We start from the raw sequence: 11,910 nt of genomic DNA, 5'->3' as shown, positions 1-11,910 counted from the left end.
CTGCCCCAGGCAGCACGATGGGGTATGTTTTGAAAAGCACACTTATTTACTACGAAGGGCAAGGGACAGGAGGAGAAACAGGCAATTTTAAAATAACATGCGTACTTCGGAGCGGTTGCAGTGTCCCACATGTGATGTTTCTAGAATACAAGCACAGCAGGCAGAGTTACATCGATGGACACCGGTGCTTCTTTTGAGAGGCTTGAATAGTAACGTTATTTGCTGCACTGTGGCTTTCGCAGCCTGCAAGACAGGGGAAAGTAATGTTCTCCAAAGGGTGCGGGTTCTACTAAATCTAACCCAGCTTCCCCTGCAGCCGGTGAATGTGTTTTTAAAGAAATAATGCCGAATCAGAGCTCATCGCTTTGCCACAGCCTCTATAACTGTGCATCAGGTTACTCGACCTCAAAGGTTTGCAAAGTCCAGTAACACAAAACCACACGCTACTGGCCTGCGCCTCCATGCGGGTGTATGTACCGATACTGAAAGTAACTGGAATCGGCTCCTTCCAGAATTTATTAAGCTTTGTTTGACCCCCTGTGGTTGCAGGGTTTGATTTCTTAAACTGTTACCACTTGCCAGGGGGGAGGTAATTCATATTATTTTAAACAAGGAAAATATATACTGAACAATTTTGTGTCCAAGGTTTGTACAGAGGAATAATTGTTCTGCACATGAAGTTACAGCTCTGTAAATCCATGTTTGTGCAAAGCAGGAGTCTGTTCCGATGCCGCGGGACAAGCGCAGGAGTCCGGCCCCAGTCCTGCGGACGCTGACGGCCTCCGTCGGGTGGGCTGCGCTCCCCTCAGTACACGGTGCACCAGTTGCTGCCGTCGCTGGGCATCAGCCCGCCGGTGATGAGGAGAATCAGGTCCACAAACCACCAGATGCCCAGGCCTCCCAGAGTCAGCAGCTTCCCCACGGCGGTCCCGGTGTGGCCCAGGCAGAATCGATCCACTCCAAAGCATCCCAGGAAAAACGAGTAGAGCAGAGTGGTTATGAAGTAGTGTCCAGTGTACCTGCAACGGAAGCGGGCGGGGTGAGGGGGGGCCCGGGGAGCGTCCCGCCGGCCCGGACCCGTCGCCGCCGGCGGGACTCCCTCCGGCGGGGGCCGGGAGCGGTGCAGGCCCGGGAGGGGAGCGGGGGATCGCGTCCTACTTGACGCAGGGCCGGCTGCCCCGCAGGAAGCTCCGCGGCTCGGCGCACTCGATGCCGTCCAGCGCCCGGCACTGCACCCGCGTGTGCTCCACCTCGCCGTAGGCCTGTCCGCCGAACTGCGGGCAGCGCGGGCGGGGTCCTCAGCGGCGGGCAGGGCCCGGGGCCCGCCGCCGGCCCGGCCCCGCCGCCGCTCCCCGCCCGCCCCTCACCTTCACGCAGCCGTGGCCCAGCTCCTGCTGCGCCGTGGCGTTCCCGCCGTGGTCCACCGGCTCCTCGCACTCCACGAACTCCTCGGGGCTGCGGGGAGGGAGGGAGCGGTGAGGGGGGGGCAGGCGGCGGCTCCTTGTCCCCCCCTCCCGCCCCGGGCCGGCGCTCACAGGTAGGTGCAGAGGACGAGCGGCGCCTGCGGGTCGGTGTAGGCCCAGGAGGCGGCGGGCGGGCCCGGGCCGGGCTCCTCGGGCTCGGTGCCGTTGTGGGGGAGGCCGCGGGAGGCGCCCTGCAGCAGCAGCAGGTTGCCAAGCAGCAGCGCGGCCTGCCCGCACAGCAGCGCGTACCCCACCGGCCCGCCGCGCCGCGGCGCCATGGCGGCGCCCGCTGCTAGGAAACGCCGCCGCCGCCGCGCCGCGCCGCCGCCGCGCCGCCGCCAGCCAATGGGCACCCGCCGTCTCGCCGCGGGGGGCGGGGAATAGCCGCCCGCAGCCAGTCAGAGCGAAGGCGGAAGAGACTGCGGGGGCAACGCCCAGAGGCGAGGCGGAAGTCCGCGCCAGGCGAGGAGGCGATTGGCTGGCGGGAAGGCCTGCCAGCCTATGGGTGAAGGCGGGAGGTGGGGCACCGGTGCCCCGCGGTGAGGGGCGGTGAGCGATGGCCGCACTGCGGGGCTCCCGGTCGCCATTCCCCGCCGCCCCCCGCGCAGGGCCCTGGCAGCGAGGGGCCTCCGGACGCGCTGCGCCGCTCGGCGTGAGTTGCTGGGGCGCGGTGGGAGCCGCCCGGCGCCGTGAGGCCGCCGGGCGGGAGGGAGCGGCCCGCTGCGGCCGAGCCAGGCCTCGCCGCCCCCGCCCCGCGCCCGTCGGGTCCCCTGGTGTCTGGCCCGGTGCTCGGTGGGCGCAGCCCGTGCCCCCTCCCCGGGGGTCGTTGCCGGTGGCACCGGGGGAGGCCTCGCCCCGGGCTCCGAGGAGAGCGGGGAGCTCATCTGCCTCCACTGGGGCAGCGGCAGGGAGAGGCCCCCGGGGCTCACCGGGGTCTCTTCGGGCTCGCCGCTCCCCGGAGCCCAGGCTCGGCGTGGAAGCAGCAGCCCAGCACCTGGGGAGGCCCCGGTGGCCCCGGAGAGGTGCATCTCCCCGGGCAGTCGGTGGGAGCGAGGGTCCAGCTCCCCCTGGCATTGGACTGAGATCCCCTCTGTGCCTGGTGGGGGTCAGAGCCCCCTCCCCAGGGAACCGCGGCCTTCGCCTGTCACCGTGGCTAATGACTGATGGCGGCTGGCAAGCCGGGTGGTGGTACTGCCAGAGTCGGCTTTTCTCTGCCCTGTGACAGGAATTGGTCTGCTGGAGGCGGTGGCCAGCTGTCCCACTAAGCCCTTCTTTAATGATTAAGAGGCTTCCAAGTGGCTTTAGAAATAGCTTAAAGATTGCATAGCGTGTGGGCTGGGGGGCAGAGGGTTTTGTGTGTGACACTAAGGCAGGCAGAGGAAAGATCACGTTGAGTGTGTGTTTTACTGAGGTTTTACACCATTCAGTCACGGTAAAGCATCTCTGAAATGGGTGTAAATGAAACTCATGCTTTAGGGCTTGATGTTTCAGACTTTACCACGTTAATTGCTGGGGGAAAGGTTGTGCCCAAAGGGGCTGGGAACGCTGTTGGAGGTGAGGTGACAGCAAGGAAATCCCAGCTGGGGCAGCAGTGGGTCACAGCTGCTGGAGGAGGCTCAGAGCCAGGAGGGGTGAAACTGCGTCTCTGTTCCCTTGAGCCCCCCAAAGTGTGACTCTTGGATGTCTTTTGAAAATAATCAGGACTGAATTTGTTGAGCAAGCTTCCCGTTAATAGGAAAACAGGGAAGGGACTTCAAGAGTTGTCTAGACATCTCCTTGCCCAGAGGAGGAACTAGTCCAGCTTGGATAGTCAAGCAGCAGAATTTTTTTATGCTAACTGTCCTGCTCCTTGTACAAAGCAATTGTCATTGGGAGCCCCCCCTGCCTAGTCTTGGCTTGTTTCTGTTATGCTTAGAGAGCTCTAGTGGTTCCCCTCCGAGTGCCTTCTGGATGAGACTCAGTGATTAACTGAAGAGAACGGCACACTCAGCTATAGAAAGGTAGAGTGTTAGAGACTGGGGTCCTGCTATTGACCCTCTACATCTGGACAAGCTGCTGCCTGTTTCCATCAGTTTTCTCCTGCCTCATTTAATCTCCCACACAGTGTCTTGAGGTCATTAGATTGGAAATGCCAAGCGCAGTTTGAGGCAGGTACGTGGCATTCATTAGCTCCAGCTGGAAGCCAGGCAAAACATGTAATTTGATAAGAATGTATTTGGGAAAGAGCCATTACCAGGATTCATAGGTGCCCGTCAGCCAGCGATCACTGGTCTGGTGTTAATGAGTGTGCTTCCTAAGCCAGCTGGACTCTTGCTGGTGATGTCAGTGAAGTCCTGATTGGATCCAAAATCCTTAATCTGTCTTATTTACAGTGCTTATAAGCAAACACCACACACGTGGCCTGTGGAGAGGATGTGGGAGCCAGTAGGATTGAGGTTGGAGGGAGAACATGACACATCTGACTTTGCTGTTTAAAACTACTGCTGCATGTTCAGCCAGTTTAGTTTGAGTCCTTACACTCTTCAGTCTGGCAAAGGTACGTGTTCAGCATTCACTGGAACAGGGAGTGGAATGGCCAGCCCCAGCACGAGGATTTTGAGAAACTTCTTTTCTTGCTGATTCTACAGCTTTGTTACAAAGAACTGTGAAAATAACTGACAAACAGCAGATGTTTGGGGAATTAATTCCGTATCTTCTCCCCTGCCCTCGCTGTCAGCTTGAGCACACTATGGCTCGCAGTGTCTGTCACCCAGCTCACAAAGCATCAGTGAACTCCACACGTACAAGAGTTATACACCAGACCGTACTGTGCTCATGTTATACATCAGCCTGGCTCCCTTTAGAAACAAGACTAAAAATCTTCTACAGCCTCCAAAGGGGGTTGGCAGTGACAAAACACAGAGGAGGAAATGCCTCTTTCCGTGGGCTTTCCTTACCCCCACAGAGGAGATGCAAAGGTCCCACTTATTTGCTGGTCGTTACATCTCTGGCCTCGTGCTGTCCCGTTCGCTGTATTCCTTGGGAAATGGCGCTGCTGTCTTGTGGTCCCTCCCTCTACCACGGGCAGGAGACTGTGTCCCTGCTCTGTCAAAGGATGAGGGAATGCTTTTCCTTGAAAAATACCACATTCCCCCCTTCCTCAGACACTGAATGAGATCCTTTTCAGCATCTACCACATAAACTTTGTTATCACACTGAATACTACTCTGCCTTTGGTGTAAGTAGTTGGTTTTACATCTTTTTGGCTCAGCAGCCCCATCAGCGAGTGATTTCAGCTGGCCTGGCGGCTGTGTTGCACAGCTTACTCTTGTATTACCAGTGTCCTGTGGGAATGAGATGTCCAGCACACATATTTGGTTTCCATTTGTGTACATTTTTTCTTAGTAAGTTCACTTCTTTGGGATATTTCCTGTTTCTGCCTTTTATGCCTATTTAAGAGCATATTGCTCCTATTTAAGCCTTTGAGAGAATGAAACATCCTAATTTTAATATCAAGTAATCTCTAAGGCTCTTGTCTGCAATGGGTTTTCTCACTTTGCCTTATTCTAGTCGTAAAGTCTGTGCTGAAGACAGCTGGTGGCCTGAGTCCGTGCTTGCCCTTAAGGTTTCATTTGTGACTTAACACATTGCAGAGCTCCAAGATTTATTGGTTTGTTTCACCCGATGCTTCTCCAAAAGCATCTTCTACCATGTCTGAGCGATAGCTCTGCTGATGTGGGCATTCCAGGTGTGTTTCAACTGGTTGATCAGATGAGCAGTTCTCCAGATTTTTTTGTTTCTGAAGTTGGCAGCTTTGCATTTGACCCAAAACATGTGTGCAGAAGCTGTCCTAGCTTTCTGGCCTCATTTCTGCTTCGTTTCTGGAGCTTTGAGATGTGTTATCTTCAATTCCTAGTATTGCAAGGCTGCAACAGTGGTGGTGACAGGAGATGTCAAGGGAGACAGCTATGGCTCTTGTTAAAACCTGGGAATCTCATGCCCCAGGCAGGAACCATGGGGTGATTCATGTTTGTGCGTTATTTGTACAGTCGTGTCCATATTTGATCCACGATATTATCCTAATCCATGGAAAGCCTCCTATATCTTGTGTAACACCCAGCTTATGGGAAGCAGAGGGTAGTGCCTGACTCCAACACTACGTGCAGCTTCCATAAGGGCTGGAGATACGTGTATATATATATATATCTAACCTCTGTGTTAGAGGTGGGAATTCCCACCTAACATCAGGTGGGAATACAATCCTCCGTCTCAATACAATTTAGCATGCTGGCTTCCTGCATAGCTTTGTGCTATGGTCTGTTCAGGTACATAAAACTGGCTTCATAGAGTCAAGCTGTTGGCTCCTTCCAACAGCAACAGGAGCTTTTCTGGCTGCTGGAGGCCATGGAGGGGGAAACCCGAGTCGCAGGTTGTCCTACAGCTCCTGCAAAAATGGATGCAGGGTTTGGGAATGTGAAGGGCCAAATGACTCTTTCCTCTTTAATTGTTCACCGTAGCCACAGCAGCATAAATCTCTTATAAAGTCTGCCAAGAACTCATCGCTAAGGGGGGGAAGACTCGTGCCCATTGCTCAGCCTGTTACATGTTTATTGATGGCATCTTTCACATTATGTGCATTCAAAAGCAATTTCTAAAACATCGTGGATGTCGGTCAGACCCCTGTGAGCGAGAACTCGGGTGTGTAGGGATGTTTCTGGCTGGTAGCCCCCAAAGGGCCCTCACCTCTCGTCTGTTGTTTGTGCTGCTGAGATGTGGGTGGCCTTTGGCGCAGGTCTGGCTCTGCATCTACGGGGAGGTATTTCGCTCCATCTGTTTTGTTCAAAAGCAGTGACCTAGGAGGGAAAAGAACGTGGAGGCTCAAAAAAACCTGTAAAGTACCACTTGGAAAACGAGGAAAGGTTATGGATATTGTAGAAGTTGTTGGTGAAACTGGATTTTATTTGTCTAGGCTCTCGTACGCTGCTTATCACTATGGCACGAGGGTGCTTCTCGATCACCCGTTCAGTAACGTGAGTCATGTGTCATGTGTTGTTTGTTCCTCTTCTCCCAGGGGAAGACACGGTGCCCCCATGGAGTGCTTCAGGAGCGTGTCGGGGGGCTCTGTGCCTGGCCGGAGGCAGGGCCGAGCAACCTGTACACGTGTGGAGTGGAGGGCGGTACCGCCGGTGCCTTCTGGAGAGTTTTACTCACCTGTATGCCATGGTGGAGTGCTACGGTGAAGTTGTGTTTCCATGTGCTTCAAATTTGTAATGTAGTTTTTTGGAAGGAAAGGCCAGAAGAGGCGCGGTGTCTGTGGTCTGTGCTGACACCAGTTCCCTTCTGCGAGCTTTTTCTCTGGGACCCGCCTGCTCTCAGGACCCGTTTGCTCGGTCCTCAGTTGTTTTTTCTCTAAGAAAGCACTGGAAATGTTAAGGCCAGGTTTCCCCCAGCCGCTGTCACACAGGCGGCGCCGCTCGGCTCCCTCTCCCGGCTCAGCGGGGCTCCCTGGAGCTCCGTGGGGCCGGGGTGTGATGAGGACCCCTCCCGTGTAGGCGCCGGGACGGAGTGTGGGGGGTGCTGGGTGCTGCCCTCCGCCGCCGGGGCCCTCCGGTGCGGCGGGCGGGCGGAGCGGCCCCGCCCCGGGGCGGCGCGGCGCAGGCCCCGGCCCGGCTCCATAAGGCCGCGGGCCGCCGGCCGGACCCAGCGCCCCAGCCGGGAGGGGCGATGAGGACGCGGATCGCCATGGCCTGGGCCCGGGCGGCGCGGAGCTGCCTCTGCCTCCTGCTGCTGGCCGCGCCCGGGCAGCCGGGCCGGGCGGGTGAGTGCGCCGAGCCGGGCCGGGGCCTGCCGCCCGCCCCCACCTCCCTTCGGGCCGCGGGGCCGGGCTGGCAGGCGGCCTGCGGCCCCCTTCCTTCCCCGGGCAGCGCGGCCGGGCCCCTTCCCCGTCCCCTCCCCATCGCCCCCAGGGCTACCGGGGCCGGGCTGGCTCTGGGGGGAGCTGAGGGGGGCGGGCAGCCCCCTTCCCTCCTCGGGGCTGGCAGGTGAGGTAGGAGAACCCCCTCTCCATTGCCGGAGCGCGGCCGTCCCCGTCTGCCCGCCGATGCGCGGGGCCGAGGGCAGGGGACGTCCCCCGGGGCAGGGGGTGTCCCCTGCAGGGGCAGCACGGGCAGGTCACGGTCACCGCGCCGGGGTCACAGGTGTCCGCAGGACCACGGGGGAGGAGGGTGCTGAGGCTGGCGACGCTGGGCCCGGTCCAGGACCGTCTCTGCCAAAACGCTCCTACGTGGCCGGAGGTGCCGCAGAGGGGCCGGCGGGACAGCAGGGCCTTTGTCTGCACCCCGAGGTGCCGGCTCGGCCGGTGAGCTGGCTCTCCCTGAGCACCCGCCACAGTTTGCAGGCGTCCAGGGAACACCGTCACCTTCCTCCCCGACCCTCCCAAGCCAGGCTGGGCAGTCTGCTCTCCAGCTGCTCTTACTGGGCAGGAGGCAACCCACGTACAGGAAAGCCTGTAAAATGTGCGGCGGGGTGGGCAGCCTGGTCACGGGTCTCCCAGAAATCTGTGTGAGCAGGTCCTGGGTACAACCGTGTAATTTCCCCTGCCCAGAGGATGTTGCATGTCTGCGTGGAGGTGACAGGACGCCCACATCGTTTACACAGCATTTCAGGGGACGCGTGGAGGGACCTGTGTCGTCCCTGCTGTGTTTGGGTGGCCGTGTCCATGGAGGAGCTATGGCAGCGCCTGCGCTGGCCCAGCTGAGTGTGGGGCAGGACCCCCGGCGGCTGCTCTGCCCCGAGGAGGACGGGGGCTGCGTCCTGGGGCGGGAGCTCAAGCACAGCACGATGCCATCGCTAACAGCAAGGAACGGCACCGTGCTCTCTTTATGGGCTTTTAATGAGTTGACGCTGTGCTCTCTTTATGGGCTGTTTATGAATTGAAACTGTTTGGTTTATGGGCTTTTACGATGCTGATTCTGATGTTATATGTACGTGATGGGCAGAAATGTCTCCTCTGTCGTTGCTTTCCTCCTCCTGAAGGGATATATGCGCTGTGTTAAACTTCTGCATTTTATCATTAAGGCATAGTTTTATAGTCAGGGCTGCCTAATTGAGGAATCTTCTCTAAAACTAATATTGATGCTTCATGCTGAGAAAAAGTGCTCTTGTGGTGGGTATCTCTCCCTGAGGGATTCTGTGCTGCGAATCTCGTGCCTCTCACTCGGCGTGTTGTCCCTGGCGCTTGTGAGCTGTGCGCTAGACAGAAGCCGAGCTCTGAAAGGTGGCTGCTGGCTTGTGGCGGAGGTAGCGCGGCGTGTTGGAAACTGCCTTGCCGGAGCACCAAGGAGCGAAGTCTTAAAAGATGCATCTCTGGGATATTGGGTGCTTGTGCTTCCAATGGACTGGTCGGTGTTTTGAGGAGTAATATTGTAGTTCCTGCCTGTGGGTAGGAGGAAACACAGGTCCCTGAGTTACCGATGGTGAATGGCGGTGTTTCTCTCTGCCTTCTGGAATCTCTGTCCTGCCTAATAATGCCAAATCTGTGATGAAAGATAATGGATCTCTTTGTCTCAGTCTGAGCATGAAGGAGAGGGGAGACACGAGTCACCTCTTCCAGTTCATCCAGGCACTTCCAACTTTTGGGTTGGAATGTGCGTTCTTTGGACACTCACCAATAAATAGGGGTACAAGGCAGAAATAGGGTGTTACTGGAAACTACTAACTGAAAATTCCTGAATGAACATAATCATACAGTGATGTGTAGCCTTAGGGGTTTTGTATAGTGTAGATTTTCCCCTGCTGTTTGTGTCCGTAGGAGGCCTCAGCGTTCGGCTGTATAAATTCAAAAAGAAACCATCTGACATGGCCATAGGCAGGGACTGGGGTTTTTGCTGCTGGATCTCTTCCCCGATACTTGGTGTCATGCACGTGCCGGGATGTTCTAGCCATGCTTTACCGGTTTTTAAAGGAATTCTTAAAGTGTCTAAACACTTTGGTTTGAATTTGCTGTGGAGATGCAATGTTTGGTTAAGATAATTCCTTTGTTCATCTCATGAAAAAGACAGCACTGCCTCACCCATATTTCAACAAATCTGAGACAATCATTCAGCAGAGTAAAGAGGGGTTTTGTGGTTATTTCCTCCACATGAGAATGTGAAAGACATTTCAGTGTAGCTAATATTGCCTCTTGTAGTGCTTTCTTTTCGGAAAAAGGAAGTTTGAAACAGGACTTTGTAGTTTTTGCATGTCTCGATCATTCTCGTTTCTCAAGCTAAAATTAAAAAAAAAGGAAAGTTTATTTGCTCAGCTCTACCGAGTTCTGTGATTGAATTTGTGTTGTGTGGTTTCCTTTGGTGGCCAAATTTAAAGATAGCGACGTCTCCGAAGAGAAGCATTCCCACGAACCTCCGCTGTGTGAAGCGAGCTGACATCTGTGCAGCTGGCGGGACGTGGGGAAGTGACTTGGGTCTGTGGAGGTTGGACTAGATGACCTTTAAAGGTCCCTTCCAACCCAACACATTCTGTGATTCTGTGTGCGCGAGGGCTCCTCTCCGGGGGCAAGACTGGCAGGGGTCGGGGGCAGAGATCCCAGCGCCGTTCACCCAGGAGGAAGTGTGTCCCAGTGAGATGAACCGTCTTGCTCCAGAGGAGAGTGTGGCTTTGCTCAGTTTCTCCTTGTAAGAAGGTTCCAAGGTGGTGAGGATGTTGTGACAGTACCAGGGAAGGGCGATAGTCCTTTTTGTGGAACAGGAGTATCTGTTGTCTTGCAGACAAATTAGTGTGGTTTTAGAAAGGGCAGAAGGAATAGTAAGAGTCTAGACAGGAAACACTTACAGCATAGGTCAGGATTTCAGCACGAGGGAGGTAAGACTTCTCTAGAAAATATTGCTGTAGAAGAGCTCAATATCCTCATTAATGTCCAAAGGCCCCAGTAAAATACTAAGAGAAATTGCATTAACTGTTCCTGCCAACTTTAACATTAAACAAATATTCCAGGTGAGCAATAAATCAAGTAGGTGAATTTGCTTCTCTTGCCATGATAGTTGGTCATCTTTTCCTACCCTCTAAAAAGGCTGTGACGCAAGGAGACCCACTTGGTCTGTAGGTTTAGAGCAAGGGAGGGAGGAGATGGAAAGAAGTCACAAGGAATACCACCCTGTAGAAGAACAGCTGGCCAGATGTTCCCAGGTGCTTTGGAGATGGAGCCCCACCAAGGCACTCTTTAGCCTTTGAGGACGGGAGGAACTGAAACTGCCGGCTTCATAGGAAATGTTCTTACTTTTAGCAGAAGATTTGTTAGCTTGGTGTTTTTTATAAATCTCTAAATATTTTTAAGTAGACTTGGATAATATTTACATAGTGAAAGTGAAAGAGATTTTTGCTTCCAGTAACCAAAGAGTAAATCTTACTACAGCTGTCATCTTAGTGGGACAGTCAGCTGCACCTAAAAATGCTTTTCCTGGTATGTAATCGATTGAAGAACTATACCGAAGGAGTAATTGGTGGTTACGTGGTGTTCTGGAAGGACATCTGTAAGGCAATTCACTGAAGTTTCTCCACAAACAGGTATGGCAAAGTCCTTTATGATTTTGAAAACGGGATACAGAGAATGCGCGTTGAGTGTGCAGTTGATGCCGTTCCAGTCAGACAGGATTCAGGCTCCTTAAAGAAGGGATTCGCAACCCCCATAATGTGGGCACATGAGAAAAATATCTGTCAAAAGATGCGGCTTTGGAAGGACGGGTGCAAAGTGTTCTGCTGAGGTGGAAATAATTGTCTGCACAAGTACGAGAGGGTGAAAAATGGGGTGCAGGAGCATGTTGGCAGGAAAGGAAATGCGTGTTAGAGTGGTGAACGACAAGCGAATCAGCCGTGCTGTCTGTTAGGGAAGACAGATTAACCTGTGGAGATACATAAACACACAAAGCATGTGAACCTTCATACTTGTGAGGCCTCGCTGGGCTGCTGTGCCCTGGTTTGGTCCTTTTCCAGGATAGGTACCGTCTAACACGGAGAGTAGAGCCTAATATGAACAGTCAGAGATCTAAGAAATAGGGTCCACAAGGATGTATTGAATATTGGCTGTTACTTAGTTGAAGGAAAAGGGAGGAGAGTGTGACAGCACACTTTGAAAATCTAAAAATTTGCAGCCAGACGTAAGGGAAGTAAACTGTCCACCTCCTCTGGGGATTAGAGGTGCGGCTTCAAACGCAGCGGGGGGAACCCATTGGACATCAGGGATGCTGGTTGGAGATGCCCTGGGTGGAAGCGATCCTACCCTGGGACCCGAGGATGGACTAGATGGCGTGTAAACTGTTGGCACTTCTGGTGAGCAGGCTGCTGCCTAAGTGTCAAATGACTGGCACGGCTGACTTCATCTATTAATTGTAATTGATCATAACAACGGTTAATTTAATGAGTTTGTGTATTTAATGCTTTAGGAGTGTGCATCTTTTGACTCAGACATGCACAC

General features: G+C 54.6%; 2 protein-coding genes across 3 annotated transcripts in view; one reads left to right on the top strand and one right to left on the bottom strand.

Annotated features, from left to right (window-relative positions):
• Positions 1–498: 498 nt before the first annotated feature.
• Positions 499–1,783, bottom strand: TM2D2 (TM2 domain containing 2). 2 transcript variants are annotated; one of them, XM_054224997.1, is made up of 4 exons: positions 1,536–1,783; positions 1,368–1,455; positions 1,159–1,274; positions 499–1,019 (listed from the first exon to the last, which is right to left on the bottom strand). In XM_054224997.1, the coding sequence occupies exons 1-4, from the start codon at positions 1,739–1,741 to the stop codon at positions 806–808; spliced, it is 624 nt and encodes a 207-aa protein (XP_054080972.1). In that variant the 5' UTR covers positions 1,742–1,783; the 3' UTR covers positions 499–805. The 2 variants fall into 2 exon arrangements, with proteins under 2 accessions (XP_054080972.1, XP_054080971.1); XM_054224996.1 differs by lacking the exon at positions 1,159–1,274.
• Positions 1,784–7,096: 5,313 nt separating this feature from the next.
• ADAM9 (ADAM metallopeptidase domain 9) overlaps positions 7,097–11,910 on the top strand; it is a 30,353-nt gene continuing 25,539 nt past the window's right edge. The window contains exon 1 of the mRNA XM_054180765.1: positions 7,097–7,260. Within this exon, the coding sequence (XP_054036740.1) occupies positions 7,167–7,260 (94 nt within the window). The 5' untranslated portion in view covers positions 7,097–7,166. The remainder of the gene's footprint in view (positions 7,261–11,910) is intronic.

This window comes from Rissa tridactyla, chromosome 20 (genome assembly GCF_028500815.1).
Source record: "Rissa tridactyla isolate bRisTri1 chromosome 20, bRisTri1.patW.cur.20221130, whole genome shotgun sequence".
Classification (NCBI taxonomy): domain Eukaryota; kingdom Metazoa; phylum Chordata; class Aves; order Charadriiformes; family Laridae; genus Rissa; species Rissa tridactyla.
This window is presented reverse-complemented; position numbering and strand designations above follow the sequence as displayed.

Excerpts from the sequence above, each read along its gene's own strand:
- TM2D2 (XM_054224996.1), bottom strand. The coding sequence starts at position 1,741 with ATGGCGCCGCGGCGCGGCGGGCCGGTGGGGTACGCGCTGCTGTGCGGG. Across the intron at positions 1,456-1,535 it reads CTCGTCCTCTGCACCTACCT|CCCCGAGGAGTTCGTGGAGT; the intron begins GTGAGCGCCGGC and ends CCCTCCCCGCAG. Across the intron at positions 1,020-1,367 it reads TGGGCCACGGCTGCGTGAAG|GTACACTGGACACTACTTCA; the intron begins GTGAGGGGCGGG and ends CTTCCGTTGCAG.